Source organism: Gekko japonicus, unplaced genomic scaffold (assembly GCF_001447785.1).
Source record: "Gekko japonicus isolate JY-2015 unplaced genomic scaffold, Gekko_japonicus_V1.1 scaffold853, whole genome shotgun sequence".
In the NCBI taxonomy this organism is placed as follows: domain Eukaryota; kingdom Metazoa; phylum Chordata; class Lepidosauria; order Squamata; family Gekkonidae; genus Gekko; species Gekko japonicus.
In genome coordinates, this window is record NW_015164210.1 from 272,407 (window position 1) to 291,583 (window position 19,177).

Below are 19,177 nucleotides of genomic sequence, written 5' to 3' on the forward strand. Positions count from 1 at the left end.
CCCCCCGGCGCGTTTCCCGGCACGTGTTGCCGGGGCCTCAGAGGCTCTGAATTCCAGAGCCAGGAGGCAACATCAGGGGAAGGCTTCAGCCTCTATGCCCTGTTGTTGGCCCTCCAGAGGGACTGGTTGGCCACTGTGTGAAACAGGATGCTGGACTGGATGGACCGCTGGTCTGATCCAGCAGGGCTCTTCTTATGTTCTTAGGATCTAGGGGGTAGAATTTAGAATGTAGAGAGATTCCCTTACATTTTATACTGCTAAAAGAACTGATAGTTTGTGGGGATGTCCTTAGTTGGGTCTAAAACAAGACTTACCGTGGGGTCCCCAACGTGGAGCATGTGGGGACCACAGTGCCCCACTAACACGTTTCCAGGGGCCCACCAAATGTTCCTAGAAAGTAGGCAGGGCTTGGTGGGGCTTTTGCCCGGCAGGTCCTCTGATGGATTGTGCACATTTAAAAGGTATCTTGTTAAACAGAGGGTTACTATTAGTTACTGTTCTGTGTGACTTCACTTCCTGCCATTTTGTGGTCAGCTTTGACTCCATTGGTCAGCCATTTTGTGGTTGTGCCCATCACCCTGCATCAGAATTCCAGAGGGCGCCCACAGGCTCAAAAAGGTTGGGTACCGCTGTGCAGGACGTTTTCATTGCTGTTCACATTAATGTTGTTCAAAGCTGTTCTTCATGCTTGTTGTCTTTATCTGTGGACCTGGAGATAATACATGGAACGTTTGACTTGCTGTCGGTATAAATCACTCCCAGAGCTGTAAATCAGATTTGCTTGTAGCCCTTGGACTGGTCATCTTTGTGGTACACGAGGGTTGGCTCCAGATGATCAGGCAGTTACAGAAGCCGCTGCCGCTGGAGCCTCAAAGACAAAAAAGTTTCTTCCAGAGAAGTCTGCTTTTGCAATCTTGCCCACCACAGAGAGTAGATTTTCAGGGGGAATTCCTCAGATGGGAGTGTTTCTAGCGGGATGCTACAAGAGTCAGCTTTTAAGAGAGGGTGTTCATTTTTCAGAACTTGATGTGTTCTTAAATGCTGTGGTTTTTTAAGGCTTTTTCTTAATATTCAGGAGGTATTCTTGAGATTTCAGATATTTCGTGACGTGTAGGAAATGGCCAGCAGGTGCTCCAGAAAGCCGGAAATAACACAACGTGCCTCTGGGTGATGAAGGCACGATGGGGATGTCAGGGGGCAGCACTCTGGTTTTGGGGCAAAACTCTATGGTTTGAAGCTAATTTTACCACAGAGTTTTGCCCCAAAAGTAGGGCGTCACCCCCCAACATCACCAATGTGCCTATGTCACTTCCGGGTGACGAAGGCTTTCTGGAGCACCTGCTGGCCATTTCCTCCCCACTTTCTGATAGCCCTGAAGCTGGGGAGAGGCTCCAAACCGGGGGTCCCCCACCCCCAACTGGGAACCCTAGTTTTCCTACCTGCTTTGCCTTCACTAGCTGACCTTGGGTAAATTGTTCTCTTTCAGCCTGACCTACTCTACCGGGTTCCAGTGTTCCCTCTAAGCTGAGTTAGTGTGAGCTAGCTCACAGTTTTTTAGCCTCCAGCCCACACATTTATGTCATCGCTCAGGAAGGACGGCTCCAGAGCAAACTAATTCATGCAGTAGCCAAATCACTCGCTCACAGCTTTAATGCCAGTAGCTCACAAAGTAGAATTTGTGCTCACAAGTCTCCACAGCTTAGAGGGAACATTGCCGGGTTCTTGTGAGAGTAAAATAGAAGGGGGGAAAAACTGTATAGCCCCCTGGCTTCTTTGGAGGGAGGGTGAGGTAATAAATGGATAAAATATGTTAGATGTCTCTGCAGTTTAATACCATCATGGTACAAGTTACTCAGGGTGCACACAAACATGTCTAAAAAACCCCAGAAGACTCTGGCCACTTCTCCTGGGAGGTGAGCCCAACTTCCCTCTTCTTTTCCAGCACACTTGATCCTGTGTATGAATGGTCAAACAGAATGTTGCTATAGTTATCTGTCCCCCCCCCCCAAAGGCTGTTTGCCTTTTTGTCAGTTGTTGAAAAGGGGTGCTTAAATGTGTACACATTTTTAACTTCCGTATCTTTTTTTTTAATTACAAAAGAGGGGAAAAGACTTAGCGGGAGGTGCCTTTGTGGCATCACAGGCACTGGCCAATCAGTGCTGTAGCACAAGCTGCTTCCGCTACAAACACGGAGCTGGATTCCCCTGAGAAAAGTCTTGTGTTTAAAACTGTAGTGGGCTGCTGCTCTGCTTAGCTAAGTGTGAAGACTTCCTGTGGAGGTTCCTCAGGAGGAAGGATTTACATTTAGCTGAGCAGTATACGGCCCAGTAAGTGTGCTTCCATGACAGCCCTCAGAAATGTAGAATAAAGTGAATCACAGAAGCAGAGTCCTGGAGAGCTTCAAGTCCATCCATAGCTGGTAGCTCCTCAGTCTTAAAGCCGCTTACAGAGATAAATCCCAGGCCTCAAGCTTTTGAGTGGCTCGTGATTGGGAGTAATTCCGAATATGTAATTATCTATCTGGATCTCTGTCTGCCTTATAGTTCATTTAGTGGCTTTTGTCTCTGGTAGGCAGTTAATTACATTTTTTCCTGCCCCCTTTTCTCTTTCTTTGTAAGTACTAAGAGCAACACAATACATTCTTTCCCTAGTTAATCATCATGTGATTTTTATGATTAGTGGTATGGCTAGTTTTCAAAACGAGGGCAATTAACATTTTCCCATTATAATCCTTTTGTCTTCTTCGTTTTGATCCAATTATTGCTATGAAAGGAGAATTTTGACCCTGTTGGAGGCAGAAGCAGTTAGCAATCTAAAGCAATTAACTGCTGGACCGTGAATCAACAGCCTAATTGGGGGGGGGGAATAAATGTGAGGCGGGCATAAGCAAAGCGTGTTTTGTCAAGATCTTTGTAAACCATCGTAATTGAGTTAACTGTGGCAACGTAATACCCGTTCCTTGAATTAAAGGGTAGGTTATTCTGATATTTTGTGGTATCTGGGATGGGTCCAGAGTATGTTAAATTGGAACACACAAAGGCAAGAAGGGGAAACCCAAACTGTTAAATTGGAAACATCCGCTCAGGAAAAAGGGAGAGAGTGCCACACAATGTAATGTGGTGAGAAATAAGGGAGAAATAAAAAAATTAATAGCGTGCTCAAACTATTGACTCGCTGCAGGATTTGTATAATTGAGTGAACTGTTAATTTATTTTTACCTCCAGATACTGCATCTAATGTATTTATTATTTATACAATTTATATCCCACTTTGAGATGCCCCTGAGCAGGGGTAAATCAGCTTTCCTGTTTTGTAATTTCCGGAGCATGCATAGTAATTGGATGCTGTAATGGCTAAAATACGTAAGGTTGCAACTAAATAGAGACAGGATAGGCCATCTTTTGATGAAACACGGGGATTCAGCACGCACATTTTATAGAAGCATATAGGATGTGCAGGTGAAGGTGTGCCTGCAAAGAAAGAAAGAAGGAAGGGATTACAGTTGCACTGGATACAGAGGGGGACCCCCCCCCACCTCAAGTGGGTAGCAGCAGCAGTGGCTTCTGGTCTTTGGAGGGGCCATAACTCCTAGAACTTCCATCTTCCAGGTAAGACCTGGAATTCTCCCGGGAATACAACTGATTTCCAGACTATAGAGATCTCTTCCTCTGGAGGTAATGGCAACCAGTTTGGTGTAGTGATTAAGAGTGGCGGACTCTAATCTGGGAGAACCGGGTTTGATTCCCCACTCCTTTACATGCAGCTGCAGGTGTGACCTTGGGTCAGTCACAAGTTCTTTCAGAGCTGTTCCCTCAAGAGCAGTTCTCTCAGAGCTCTCTCAGTCCCGCCTACCTCACGGGGTGTTCGTTGTGGGGAGGGGAAAGGAGATTGTAAGCCGCTCTTGAGATTCCTTTGGGTAATGAAGGGCAGGGTATAAATCCAATATCTTCTTCGGGGGGCAAACTCTGTGGTATTTATTCATATTTATTATAACATTTATATCCCCCCTTTCCTCATGTCTCAAGGTGGCTTACAATAATAGTCAAAAAACATTTTCATTTAAAAGCAAAAATAAAATCGGTAAAGGAAAAGGTTTCCCTTGCTTGAAAGCTAGTCGAATCTTACTCTAGGGGGCGGTGCTCATCTCCGTTTCCAAGCCAAGGAGCCAGTGCTGTCCAACGACGTTTCCATGGTCATGTGGCCGGCATGACTAAACACCGAGGCACACAGAACGAGGCAGTACCTATTTATCTACTTGCAATTTCTTGCTTTCGAACTGCTAGTTTGGCAGGAGCTGGGGCCAGAGACGGGAACTCACTCTGTCATGCCGCACTAGGGTCTCGAACTGTTGAAATACAGACCTTCCAGCCTTCAGCTCAGCGTCTTAACCACTGAGCCACTGCGGCCCACCTAAAAATAAAATAGCAGACCCCCAAATCTCCCTCCCCCATCCTTAAAAGATTCCTGTCATTCAAACCCCCTCAAAAGGCCTGACACAACGCAGGCCACGCAGTGTGTCCTGAAGATTTCTGGGGGGTGCTCACCTCTTAAGGGAGCCCGTTGTACAGAGCTGGAACCACAATGGAAACAGCCTGGGTTCTGGTTGATGCCGTACTAAGTGGTATCATATTCTCACTGAGCTGCTTCCCTTAAACTCTGCCCTCACCAGGCTCCGCCCCCCATTCTCCAGGAATTTCCCAACCCACGGTTGTCAACTCTAGTGACACCATATGCACACTGAAACAGCCGTGCTGTACACGTCTGTGCAGTTAGCCTTACCGTGTGTCTGGACAGAGCAGACAAACTCCAGCCCCCTGCCCACGATTGCCCACGCGCAATTGTTTGAGCAGCTGGAGAAAAGGGGAGGGGGCATTGTGGACTCTGCCACCTCACTTCCAGGGAAGTGACATCACAGCATCCGTGACACTCTAGGTGCTTCCGCTAATCCCCGTGGTCTTTGCGATAAACTCTGTGGCCTTTACTGTAGAGATGGGGAAACTCCTAGAGCGTCGCAGAGTGTGCGCGTGAGACACATCGCTTCTGGTCATCTGGAAGCGACCTCATAGTGTCCACAGTGTTCCCTGCCCCCAGGTTCCACCTACCAAAAGCACCTGGGATTTTCCACCGTGGACCTATCGAGTCTCTGTGTTGGACAGCTCTAGGTGATGGTATGGAGCTGCTGGCCTTTACTAAGGAAGGAAGTCCGGTTGAAGATGTCATCACTTCTGGTCCATCACTTCGGGTTGAAGATGTCATCACTTCTGGTCCATAAAAATGTCCTGGAGATGTTCTCTGGTTTGGCCTATCCCAACTAAGTTCTTGCTTTTGGGTGGAGCACGAGAGCACCTATTCCAAACCAAATGGTATATCACCGTTAGGTGTGTGTGGCGGGGGTTTCGTATCCCAGGAATAGGGTCTTTATATCACGCAGGACAGTAACGGAGAGCTTTCAGTCACGCTGCCTACATGCATTATTCTTTTGAACTTTCAGGTTAGATACTTATGGATAAACCAAGCAGTTGCGAAATGAATGGATTTCTGTCAGTTGTGGATTCAGGACGTGAATACTGAGCGCTATGACTTTGTTTGAAGACCAGATACTTAAGCTAAAGCTGATAGCCAGTGGGCAGGACGGTATTTCCTTAAGCAGTAGTGAAGTAAATGATTATGGGAGCAAGCCTTAGTAGGTCTATTTAGAGTCATATTAAAGTCAACTCAATGGGTTTTATCCCCAGGAAAGTGTTCCGGCAAGAGAATTCTCAAGAGTCGGAATTATCCACATCAAAACATCTTTTGTCACATTCATGCCGTATTGATCATATTGCTTGCCTGCGGAATGGGTTATTCAATTTCATCAGCTGCTTATCTGATTTGAACCAGTGTGACGTGGTGGTTAGGGTCACAGGAAGCTGCCCTATACTGAATCAGACTCTTGGTCCTTCAAGGTCAGCATTGTCTACTCAGACTGGCAGGGGCTCTCCAGGGTCTCTGCTCTCAGGCGGAGGTCTTTCACGTCACCTACTACCTGATCCTTTCACCTGGAGGTGCCACGGATTGAACCTGGGACCTCCTGCATGCCACGCGGATGCTGTACCACTGGGCCACGGCTCCTCTCCGGGGAGACCCCAAATTGAATCCCTGCTGTGCCGTGAAGCTTACTGGGTGACCTTGGGCTAGAGTTGTATGCTTTTTCAGACGTATTGAAGCCACGGGTTTTATTATTTTTTTAAAAAAAATGGAAATGGGGGGTGATAGAAATATACGCAATACTTTCTTATCGAAACTAAACTTTACTGCTCTGAGGCTATAAAAGGCATCGCCTACAGCTTTGTCAGTATATAAAATTGTGTTATTTGGCTTGGTTATGACTTTTCATATTGTGACTGCGCCGCAAATCAATTCCGTGTAGAATGACTGCAGTCTAAGACCACTGAATTCCAAGGTTTTTTTTCCTTCACGGGATTGCACTTTTTGTTTGAACAAAGCTAACCAGAGCCAGCTTCTGCACCTTATGCCACCTAAATAAATATATCTTTTTTTTTTTGCTATCTGAGAAGTAGAGGGGGAGCACAGTCAAAATAGAAACCATACGTTTTATAGGGAGCACAAATAGGTTTATTATTTGAACTTAGAAACAGTCTTCATGCAGCCGTGTACTGAGAACTGAGTTATTCAGCTCTGAAAACACAAATCTCTTCAGTAGGCTGTTATCATCCTCGCAGGATGTCATTAAATGTGGATAAAATTATTCTTATTTGAACAATAAGCATTATCTCAGTAATTTGATTTATTTAAAATATTTATAAGCCTGTCTTTCTTCAAGGCAACTGGGAGCTTTGAAAATATGTTAAATATGTCTTCAGCGCACACAGGAAGTATCATTATCTAATGCCGTAGATTGTCTTACATAAAAAAATATTCATATTACACTAGTCCTCGGAAGCATTCTGAGTGAGTAAAACCATGTTTTAGAAAGGATTTCACTTCATTCTCAAAAGAGAAAGTGTTTCATGGGGGTTCCCCTCTCAGCGTTCCTCAAAAGAAAAAGTGAAAAAATGTTCCCGGGGAGAAAAAAATCTCTTCCCGCCAACTCCTCTGGTTTGGAATTTTGTGTCTCTGGCTCATTCTGTCTCCATCTATTCTACCTCTCAAGGTTGTTGTGAGGATAATCATCATCATCATCGTACGGCAGTGTTTGTAGTATAACCAGGAAATCCCAAGATTTATTTTTTATTAAATTTGATGTATTTATTTATTTTTAGCCCTCCCTCCCATGGGTTCAGGGCAGCGTACAACATAATATCATAGAAACATTATTAAAAATAAAATGAAAACCAATAAACACAGCAATAACCAAAAGATAGCATTAAGATTTTTCTAATGGTGTCACTGGCCTCAACGGGAAGGTAGGGGGTGGGAGTGTCAGAAAGATGGAACCATCCAGGGCTCTTTGTGTAGCAGGAACTCCTTTGCATATTAGGTGACGCACCCCTAATGTAGCCAATCCTCCAAGTAGAGGGAACACTGGGTGTCACCTAATATGCAAAGGAGTTCCTGCTGCAGAAAGAGCCCTGGAACCATCACTGTCCTCAGCCAAATACCTGGTGGAACGTCTCTGCCTTACAGGCCCTGCGGAACTGTATCAGGTCCCGCAGGGCACTGATGTTATTCAGCAGAGAGTCCCACCAGGGTGGAGAATTCCCTGGCTCTGGCTGAGGACAATGGTCTGGCAGCCTGAAGTTCTAGCTCTTGTAGCATTATGCACCACTAGGTAGCTGTACTAATTTTTAAGACAAGAGAATTTTCAGAGGTGGTTTTGCCATCGCCTGCCTCTGTGTCTTGCCCCTGGTATTCCTTGGAGGTCACCCATCCAAATACTAGCCACGGCCGGCCTTGCTTAGCTTCCAAGATCTGATGGGATCGGGCTAGCCTGGGCTATTCAGGTCAGGGCAGCGTGAGGATAAAATGAGAGAAGAGCCAACATGTGTGCTGCACCAAGCTCTTTGGAGGAAGAAATGTGACGAGACTGATAATGATTCTATGTCATGAAACTCTGTTTATGTGAGTGTGGTTCACCACCTCAAGTATCTTCAGAAGGAGAGGAGATTCATAAATATAATAATATGGCCATAATGCTTGACTTAAAAAAATAAGGAAACCCTGGCCCCCCAATTTTTCTTGGACAGATAATAAAGTCTGCTTTTCCACTACTGAAACTTTTTACATTTTTTGTATTTATACGCCCCTTTTCTGTCAAGTCAGTTTACAACTTGGAAGTATTGCAGACACAGACAATAAAATGGCAGACTTCTGTCAGAGCAAGATGGGTAGCTGTCTGTAGCAGTAGAAAAGAACAAGAGCCCAGTAGCGCCTTAAAGACTAACAAAATGAGGGATTTCACATTACCCTTTTTAAGACGGTTTGAAGCCGTTTTTGATCCGTCGTGGAGTAAACCGGTATAGGGCTGCCATTTCACACATGGCTTTCCCCTACTGGTAAACAGCTGGATCTGAAGCGGTTTGCCATTTCAGACTAGCACCGCTTCTTCCTGCCGTTTTTTGCCTGTGCGGGCGATCTCCGGATTTTTTTTTATGTTCGCTTTAGAGCGCTATAGCACTATTAACACAACACTCCAGGCATTCCAATGGGGTTGCTACAACGCTGTTTTATAGCGCTATAGTGCTCTAAAGCGAGTGTTTAAAAAAGCCGGAAATCACCCACGCGGGGGGAAAACGTTTCGATCCGGGAGAAGACACTGAATACTACTTGGAAGTGGTTTACAGGTAAAACGGTTCAGCCCCGTTTCCTGAAGAGGACGGAAGCGTTTGTGTGTGAAAGTACAAATATATTCCGGTAGGGAACAGGTTCTAAAACGGTTCTGGCTGAAATGTCAGACCAGAAACAGTTTGGGAACCGTTCCTGAACCAGAATATATCGCCTGTCTGAAATTCCTCAATATGTGGCAGGGGGTGAGCATGTATGTATATGCATATCTGAAGAAGTGAGCAGTGACTCGCGAAAAGCTCATTCCCTGCCACATATTTTGTTAGTCTTTAAGGTGCTACTGGACTCTCACTCTTCTGTCAGAGCGTCACTGTAGACACAGCGGGCATGAACTCCCTGGATCAGCCTTCTCCTCAAGGCGTACAGATCTTTCAGTAGCCCCAGGAAAAACAGGAAAGGTTGTGCCAACTGGATCCCCTCAGGTCCTCAGTGGTGTCTTCCAGAATTGATGGCATCAATAGCCCCAAGGGTGAAAGTAAGCCAGTATGTAGCACCAGTAAGAAAGTGGTCGAAATGGCACATCCTCTCTTCAGCTTCCAGACCCCCACCCCAAGATGGGCAGTTAGGATTGCTGGTCTCCAGAGGGGCTGGAATGCTTCTGGGATTATAGTGGATCTCCAGATTACAGAGATCAGTTCCCCGGGAGGGGGGGGAATGGCAGATTTGGAGGGTGGACTGTATGGCATTGGACCACACTGAGGTTCCTCCCCTTTCCAAACCCTCCCCGTTCCCAGGCTCTGCCCTCCAGGAATTTCCCAATCCTGAACTGGTAATCCTACAGTATTGGTCAAAAATTATTTTTGCTCCTGGTGGTCACTTTGTTGTATAAGAGGAATCATATACCGTATTCAGTTTTGAGAGATAAGTGCAGGCCCTAAGATATCATATTGAATCCAGCTTCCATATTCAACTAGGGTATGTGTTTAAAGAAACATCTGTTACAGCTGACGTTTGAAGAAAAAGTTTCAAAAATATTAATTAAAAAAAACCTTTTTATGTGTGAGTGATGAGAATTGGTGCAGGCTATAACTGGGATGTTGCTAGAGCCAGTTTGGTGTAGTGGTTAGGAGCGCGGACGATAATCTGGGAGAAGCGGGTTTGATTCCCCACTCCTCCACATGCAGCTGCTGGTGTGACCTTGGGTCCGTCACAAGTTCTTTCAGAGCTGTTCTCTCACAAGCGGTTCTTGAAAGAGCTCTCTTAGCCCCACCTACCTCACAGGGTGCCTCTTGTGGGGAAGGGAAGGCGCTTGTAAGCCCCTCTGAGACTCCTTTGGGTAGTGAAGGGTGGGGTATAAATCCAGTCTCTTCTCTCGTTCTCTAGATATGGCATGCGCACTGTTCATAAGTTTGGCTTCAGGAGGGTGGTTGTGTCAGTCTGCAGTAGAAGACCTAGATTCAAGTCCAGTAGCCTCCTAGAGACCAAAAAGATTTTGGGGTTTAAGCTTTTGAGAGTAAAACGGAGCTTTGACTCTGGAAAGCTTAATCTCCCGAAAATCTTGCTGGTCCCTAAGGTGTTACTGAACTCGAATCTAGATCATCAGAAGTTGCATCTTTTATTGCTTTGGAATGATCTGACCCATAGATAAACTGACTTCCTTGTGGAGCAATTGTTGTTCATGTTTGTTTAAGTTCTTGATTCACATAAGAACTATTTCTTTGGATGCCCCCACCCATTCCTTACTTTCTCTCTCTGTTTGCAAGGGCAGTATGACCAGGTCACGGAAAGAAACATTTTTGGGTGGTGGGGGAAAACCTACAGAAGCTTATCTCCAAGTTGTCAATAAACCTTGCAAATTCCAGTTGCTTATTGTTGAAGGTCATTGTTGTGGAATGTATAATCTGAACATTTTGGGTACGATCCAGCCACAGTTAAGCACAGTAAAGTCCTGTTGTTTTCAGTGAGAAACTCAAGGGCTTGTTCCAGCCTTTCCCGCTGAAATCAGTGTGACTTCAAAGGGTTTCACGTTTGAGGTGGGGTGTGGCTCAATGAAAGATCCTCCGCTTAGCATGCAGAAGGTCCCAGGTTCAGTCCCCAGCATCTCTAGTTAAAAGGTCCAGGCAGTAGGTCATGTGAAAGACCCCTGCCTGGGACCCTGGAGAGCGACTGCCAGTCTGAGCAGACCATACTAGCCTTGATGGACCAGTGGTCCGATCCAGTATAACACAGCTTCATGTGTATTCAGGTGGTAAAGGTAAAGGTTCCCTTGCTCGAAAGCCAGTCGAGTCCGACTCTAGGGTTGCGGTGCTCATCTCCGTTTCAAAGCCGAAGAGCCTGCGCTGTCCGAAGACGTTTCCGTGGTCATGTGGCCGGCATGACTAAACACCAAGGCGCACGGAACGCTGTTCCCTTCCCACCGAAGTGGTACCTATTTATCTACTTGCAGTTTCTTGCTTTCGAACTGCTAGGTTGGCAGGAGCTGGCACTAGAGACGGGAGCTCACCCCGTCATGCGGCAACCCGGGTCTTGAACTGCTGAACTCCTGACCTTCCACAGCCTGCAGTTCAGCGTCTTAACCACTTGAGCCACCGCAGCTCCATATTCAGTTGGTAGATTGTGCCATTTGTGGACAGTGTGAAGAAGTAGTTGTTATCCAGGATGTGTGTGTTTTTCGGCTTAATGATTGCCCCTGTTTTTGTAAGTTTGGGGGAGGCAGGCTGTGTTTCCAGCCTTTTCCTGATAATACTGTAGATGCCAACTTTGGATTGGATGGCTCATCCTTTAAAAAAAAAAGTGACTATTAAAGTACCATTTCAGTACCATCAAGGTGCATAGTAGCTTTCAGAATAATATAGGCCGAAACAACAACTGTATTACAATCTGAATTTCAACACTGGGGAGAGACATCACGCAATGGACGAAGATGAGGGATGGGAAGTAGCAAGGGAATGGACAACAGGACATTTGATGATAACTATTTAAGCTCGGTTTTTGTTTGGAAAGAGGTCTACAAGCAGAACTGCACATTATGAGGAGCGCAGATCGGCCAGTGAATAAACAGCTTTAAAATGGGATTAGATGGATTCCTGGAGGATAAGTCTGTCAGTGGCTACTAGCCATGGCGACTGAGGGGGACCTCCACATTCAGAGGAACTAATCCTCTGAATCCTGGAGCCAGGAGGCAACATCAGGGGAAGGCCTCGCCCTCTATGCCCTGTTGTTGGCCGTCCAGAGGAACTGGTTGGCCGCTGTGTGAGACAGGATGCTGGACGAGATGGACCGTTGATCTGATCCAGCAGGGCTCTTGTTCTTATGAAAATGGCAGCCTCATGCTGAGTTTTCCTTCTTTGTAATTGTACTTCATACCCTGTATTCTGACGCTGTTACACTGAGCAGTTCCCTGCGTTAACACCCAAAGGTGGGGAAATGTATGGCATAATGACCTTGAGGGTGCAAGGAAAGTTGTACTTCATATTCTGATGGAGGAGCTGGAAACTCAACACAGGGCTACTGTTTTTAGTGGCAGTCTCATATTCATTTCAGCAGGGGTCATTTCCTGCAGGAGCACACGGGAGCGGAGCTCCGGCAGTAAAGAGCCCAGAGGGTGGTCACATGCAAAAAGCCCCACCCCCTGCTCCCAGCAGCCCTCAGTCAGAGCAAGAAGCAGCCAGGTAAGCTGCAGAGCCCGGCCCCCCGGCCCAAAACAGTCCAGTGGCACCTTTAAGACCAAGTTTTATTCAGGTGCAAGCTCTCCCTCCTCTGCGAGGACAGATCTGCACATCCCCCCCCCCCAATAGCTAGGAATCCAAAACAGCCCAGTGGAGCCTGAGCGGTGGGTGTTGGCTTCTGACACGCTTCCGGTGATGTCAGGGGGTGTGGCATATGCAAATAAGTTATGCTAATGAGTTATGCTAATGAGCTCCTGCACCTCTTTTTCTACGAAATGACCCCTGATTGTAAGCCCTTTGAAAATAAGCCACGGGCTTCCCAGAAGTCTGCCGAGCTCGCAGAGTTTTAGGTACTGTTGCTGGGATTTTCTGTAAACAGTTTGGGCAAATACTATTATATGAAAAGATGTCTAATTTGTTGGCATAGCAGGCATGTTGTGCCCCCTTTTCCATGTTGAATAGGCTATTTACTTTTCCGTTACTTTCTTTAATTAGGCCCTGTTTGGGTGGGGTTCTGCATTGTTACCGAACAGCAAATTGTCTCCTTGCTTTGATGCATTTTTGGTATGAGCCTCGTAGATAGCTGGGGAGGGAAGGCAACCCAGAAAATATTTGAGTGGCTTGCCTGTGTGGCTTCAGCGATATGGCTGGTGAGCGTATCAGCCTGGAAAGCATTCTGGCTTGCTGTTCTAGACAAAAAGTAGAAGTCCCACCCCCTCTAAATCCAACGGGAGCTTTTCCATTGCTCATTAGAAGCAGGATATTGCTGGCTCCGCTCTCTTCTCTGCCTGCGAGAATTGCCTCATGGAAAGAATGCCTTCTTAACGCTCCCCTTTGGTGGAGGGGGCATTCCGAGGCACCTGTGGGGCAGGGTGTGTTTGTGTTGTCAGTGCTGGAATTGTGTGGTATCAAGGCAGGGAGACAGTTTAGGGCTGGCGGATCTGGGTTGGGAAATTCCTGGAGATTTGGGGGTGGTGCCTGGGAAGACCCTCAGCGGGATCTCATGCCACAGAGTCCACCCTGCAAAGCAGCCATTTTCTCCAGGGGAACTGATCTCCGTGGTCTGGAGATATCAGCTCCACCTAGAGAAAAAAAACGTTTTCCCCCCATTTTTTTCTCTGAAGCCTTTTTTGTTTTTTCCTGAAAAATTGAAAAAAGAAAAAAGGAAAACAATTGATTATGGAACATTTTATTTTAACATGATGAATAAAATATTTTAAGACAAGGTGTTCAAATATTTTCCAAATCATTTTTCATATATATGGTATCAGATTGATCTAATTTCTGTGCACTGAGGACAAGCAAGTCCTAGGTTACAAACTGAATTCTCCAATGCAAGAACAAGATGCATTTCTTCCTTTAGGAGGTGCGATTGTCAGAAGAAAATAAAAAAGTTTCAGTTTTGTTTTTGCATGTGGATGGATATTCTGTTTGTAATAATTCATGCTAAGTAAAAATGTCCATAGTCATATTTTATGTTCCTAAAGTAACAGAATGACTTTCAATCTAGAAAAGGCAAAAGAAATGCTAATGTGGCATTTTTTCCAATTTTTCCAAAAATTTCCATTTTCTCCCGAAAAAAACTGGAAAAAAAATGGGGTTTTTTTCCCCGAGCTGCAAAATTTCCAGAAATTTTACATCTCTAGCTCCACCTGGAGGTTGGCAGTCCTAAGCGAGTTGGTATCATTTCCCCCTGTATGTACATGTACACACACACACACACTTCCTTGAGTTCTTAAGTGAAAGAAGGCCTCGCTCCTAGCCTTTGGGTCACTACTAGGGTTGCCAGGACATCCCTGGCCACCGGCAGAGGGGTATGGTTGCCAATTCCAGGCTGGGAAACTCCTGGAGATTTGGGAGTGGAGTCTGGAGAGGACAGGGACCTCAGTGGGGTGCAGTGCCAGAGAATCTACCATCCAAAGCGGCCATTTTCTCCAGGGGAACTGATCTCCAGAGTCTAGAGATGAGCCGTTGTTCCGAAGGATCCCCAGGTCCCCCCTGGAAGCTGGCAACCCTATTGCCAGGTACAAGAGAGAGTAATGAGGCAGTGGGAAGGAGGCAAAGCGCTTGTGGTAAAATAACCTCTAATATCTATAGATTGTAATCTGCAACAGCAGGGACCCGCGTGATACTGTGCAGAACAATCTCTACACTTTATGCAGGAAATGTGTACCTCTTTAGACCAATAAGTGTGGCGGGCAGATCCTTTAACCCCAAGTCTGTGCTGCGTCAGGTCGACCTGTTTAGACTGGGATTCTAGGCACACGTGGTGGTGGGAAGTGCTATCAAGTCACAGTTGCAGGGTTTTCAAGGCAAGAGGCATACAGAGGTGGTTTGCTATTGCCTGCTGCACGTACACTAGGCTTGCCAAGTCCCCCCGGGGGGTGGGGAAACCCCTGCCCCAGAGGCCCATTCCCCACCACCGGCGGATCGGGCCCCGTAGGGAACCCTACCCCGACGTGCACGTCACCCGGAAGTGACGTGACCACACTGGGGGTGGGGCTACGGTCATCCGAGGGAAAACTCTATGGTTTTCCCTCCGATGGTCGTGGCCCCGCCCCCAGCGTGCCCGGCGTGGTCACATCACTTCCGAGTGACGTGGATGCGGCGCGCGCATTCCAGCCGCCAGCCGGGAGTCCCCCGCTGCGGCAAAATTCAAACTTAGCAACCCTAACGTACACACATATTTAAGAACTCAACAGCTGTTGCTTACATTTTGTGTGCTTGCTGCAAGGAAAAAAATTGAACTTCATCTGTTGCCCTTATGGTTGGCTTGAGTGTAAGTGTGATTAACACAGGGTTGGGGGGTGTTGTTGCAGAAATAGTGTTAATTTAGAGAGGAGGCAGTTGAAAAGCGCGTAAGGGCAATAGCATAAAGAACATCTTCGGGGTTGTTTTTTTTTTTTGGTATTTCCCCATTTTGTGTGTGTGTGTGTCGCCATGCCTGGAAGTCTTGGTGACCTCTGGTGACTCCTGCTGAGGCATGGAGGATGTTCAGAGACGTAGCAGTGTTCCCTCTAAGCTGAGTTAGTGTGAGCTAGCTCACATTTTTTTAGCCTCCAGCTCACACATTTTGGTCTTAGCTCAGGAAGGATGGCTTCAGAGCAGACTAATTTTTGCAGAAGTCAAATCGCTCGCTCACAACTTTAAAGCCAGTCGCTCACAAAGGAGAATTTTTGCTCGTAAGACTCTACAGCTTAGAGGGAACATTGCTTGGTAGCCTGCCTCTGCCTCACAGCCCTGGTATTCCTTGGAGGCCTCCCATCCAAACACTTGCCAGGGTTGGCCCTGCTTCGCTTCCAAGATCTGATGAGATCGGGCTTCCCTGGGCTACCCAGGTCAGGGCAACATCCTCATACTTTTGAGTCTGCATTTAATAGCCAGCGTGGTATAGGGTTTAAGGATAGTGGACTCTAATCTGGAGAATCGGGTTTGAGTCTTCACTCCCCCACATGAAGTCTGCAGGTTGGCCTTAGGCCGGTCACAGTTCTCGCAGCCCCACCTACCTCACGAGACACCCGTTGTGGGGAGAGGAAGGGGATGTGGTTGTAAGCCGCTTTCAGACTCTTTAAGGTAGAGAAAAGCAAGGCATAAAAACCTACTTTTCTTCTTCTTCTGTCTCGGCAGATAACTCAGTGATAGGACGAGCCAAAAAGCTAAGACTGGCTGCAGAGAGGAGGAGGCGCAAAATGAACAGTGTCGCCCCGCACGCAAGATCCAGAGGCCCGTCGAAGTGAAGCGAGAGGGCTCGAAAATGTCTGCCTGCGGCGACTTTGTGGAACACATCTGGAAGCCGGGATCCTGCCAAAACTGCTTCTGCCCCAGACACTTCCACCAGCTGCAGACGCCACCCCTCGACCTGGGAAACAGCGGCCGGCTCGCACAGGATCCGCGTGGAATCCGAGCCAGACCCGAGCCTCTGGAAGATGAGGGCGTGACGTCCTTGCCTTACTCCAAGCCGACGATTGCTGTGAAGCCGACAATGATAAACTCGGATATTTCGGAGGTGTGGGCGGATGGGAACCTGAGCGCAGATCTCCCGCAGGTAATGATTAATGAGGGGTGTGGTGCATTTTTACAAGATTGCTTCCGTTGTTAACATTTGCCTTGGAGGAACCCTGGGTATTTGCTGTGGCAAGACTCCTTGTAAATGTGGGTCTGCTGTTACCTTTTGCAAACAAGGAAAGGGAGGTCCTGGCCCCACTGGCCTAGCGCTGCCTTGCTTGTTGGTAGCCGAGGAAACGTTTACGTGGTTTCAGGATGCGGGCAAAGCCCTGTCGGTTTCAGGAGGAACTGGCGAGCTCTGACGGCTGCTTGTTGAGAAATGCTCTTGCCTGTTGAGGATTCCTTTTTGAGTCCTGACAAGCCGCTGGCTGCTCCCCAGATTGATTCACGGAAACGTCTGTCTTTTTGATCCTCTCCTCCCAAGGGACTGGGGCGGGGCATGCATGGCTCTCCTGTCCCTATCTTACCCTCACAACCCTGACCTGGATAGGCCAGGCTAGCCCGATCCCGGAAGCTAAGCAGGGTCGGCCTTGGCTAGTATTTGGAAGGGCAACCTCCAAGGAATACCAGGGCTGTGACGCAGAAGCAGGCGATGGCGAACCACCTCTGAAACATCTCTTGCCTCCAAAACGAGTTTAGCTTGCCACCTAGTGGTGCGTAAAACAAAAAGAGCTAGAACTGTAGGCTGCCAGACAAGCTTAGGATCTCCTCTTTGGTGTAGTGCCAGTTTGGTGTAGTGGTTAAGTGCGCGGACTCTAATCTGGAAGAACCGGGTTTGCTTCCCCATTCCTCCACGTGCAGCTGCTGGTGTGACCTCGGGTCAGTCACAAGTTCTTTCAGAGAGAGCTCTCTCAGCCCCACCTACCTCACAGGGTGTCTGTGATGGGGAGGGGAAGGGAAAGGAGATTGTAAGCCACTCTGAGACTCCTTTGGGGAGTGAAGGGTGGGGTATAAATCCAATCTCTTCTTCTTTTCCTTCTTCTACACACAATGCCATACGATAATAAATTAATTAATTCTACCCTCAACAATAACCCCTGAGAAGAAGATTAGGATGTCACCCAGTGACCTTCATGCCAATTAGAAGCTGGGTCTCCCAGGTCGTAGTTGGACACTCTAGCCCAAGGGGTCTACAGTGTGGTGCCCACGGATGCCACGGGGCCTGCTGACAGGTTTCCTGGCATTCACCCTTTTAGAAGTTGGGGCGGGGGTCTTTGGCCAATGGACATTTGATTGGCTGTGCAGATATTTTAAAAATGTGCTTTGGCAGCAGCTGCCACCACAGCACAAGGATCTTCACGGTGTGACTGAAGGGAAGCTGTGGCAGCCATTTTGTGGCTGGCTCTGCATCTTGCAGCCGCCATTTTGTGGCTGCACACACCTCACTGTACCAGAATTCCAAAGGCGCCTGGAAGCATCCTTGCTGTATCCGCGACACCACATTGGCCGTCTCTCCTTGGAAGAACCTTCTACTCCCAGCTACTCTGAGCCAAAAGCAACCTCCTTCCAGACTTTTTCCAATGACCTTCATACTCTGGGGGTCCTTTAAGTTATATGACTAGTAAATAGAAGGATCAGCTCTGTAGAGAATGAGACATGCCAGAGCAGACCAGCTTACCTGTCTTCCTCATCTCTTAACTGCTTGGCACTTGAACACCAGTTTTATAGGGGGAGCTGCAGTGGCTCAAGTGGTTAAGATGCTGAACTGCAGGCTGTGGAAGATCGGTAGTTCAGCAGTTCAAGACCCGGGGTGCCGCATGACGGAGTGAGCTCCCGTCTCTAGTTCCAGCTCCTGCCATCCTAGCAGTTCGAAAGCAAGAAATTGCAAGTAGATAAATAGGTACCACTTCGGTGGGAAGGGAACAGCGTTCCGTGCGCCTTGGTGTTTAGTCATGCCGGCCACATGACCACGGAAACGTCTTCGGACAGTGCTGGCTCTTCGGCTTTGAAACGGAGATGAGCACCGCAACCTTAGAGTTGGACTCTAGGGTCTTTTGAGCAAGGGAACCTTTACCTTTACCTTTTTAAACAAACTTATGTACAACAAAACACTAAAACGAAAGAAAGTCGTGTTTACAATACTGCTGAGAGTAACAAGCACACTAACTGGGAGAGAGCTAGGTTCTTCACTTCAGCTTGGATAACCTTCTTGGCGACTGTCCGTTATGGGTTGACCGACTACGTTACGGAGGAGAGCAGGAGTGGGTGTCATAGTTAAAGGGTTGGGCTAGCATCTGGAAGACCCAGGTTCAAATCCCCACTCTGCCATAAAAATTGGCTGGGTGACCTTGGGCCAGTCAGTCTCAGATGAACCTCCCGCACAGGGTTGTTGCAAGTTTAAAATGGAGGAACAAGTGGAGACCAGCGTACGCTGTCCTGAGCTCCTAGGAAGAAGGACGTGATAAAAATGTGTTAGATATTTCTGGTAACAAAGGAAGCCTTTATCAGCGGTATCTTAATACTGTATTTCTCTAGTAGCTCAGATTTTTTGCACAGTGCTGCCAAATCTGTAGGAAACTAGCATTCATCTAAATTATATTTCCAGAAGATAATAGGAGATTAAATGAATGTTTCTTGGGATCAAGCGTGACATTTGAGATCAATGGTTGGGGGAATCATCCGGGGCACTGCAATTCCATTCTGAATGGAAATGAAATTAAATAGTATTGTATGTTCTTTTTCAGAATTCTCTTTTCATAACCCACAGTGCTTATACCAACTAGGCCTATTGGTCCATCTAATTCAGTGTAGTCTGTCCTAACTGGCAATGGCGGTCTCAG

The 19,177-nt window shown here is 47.2% G+C and overlaps 1 protein-coding gene across 1 annotated transcript in view; it reads left to right on the forward strand.

Annotated features, from left to right (window-relative positions):
• The window catches only part of LOC107108051 (tyrosine-protein kinase SgK223), a 95,877-nt gene that overhangs the window by 7,051 nt on the left and 69,649 nt on the right, over positions 1-19,177 (forward strand). The window contains exon 3 of the mRNA XM_015408435.1: positions 16,029-16,437. Coding sequence (XP_015263921.1) covers positions 16,029-16,437 — 409 coding nt within the window. The remainder of the gene's footprint in view (positions 1-16,028; positions 16,438-19,177) is intronic.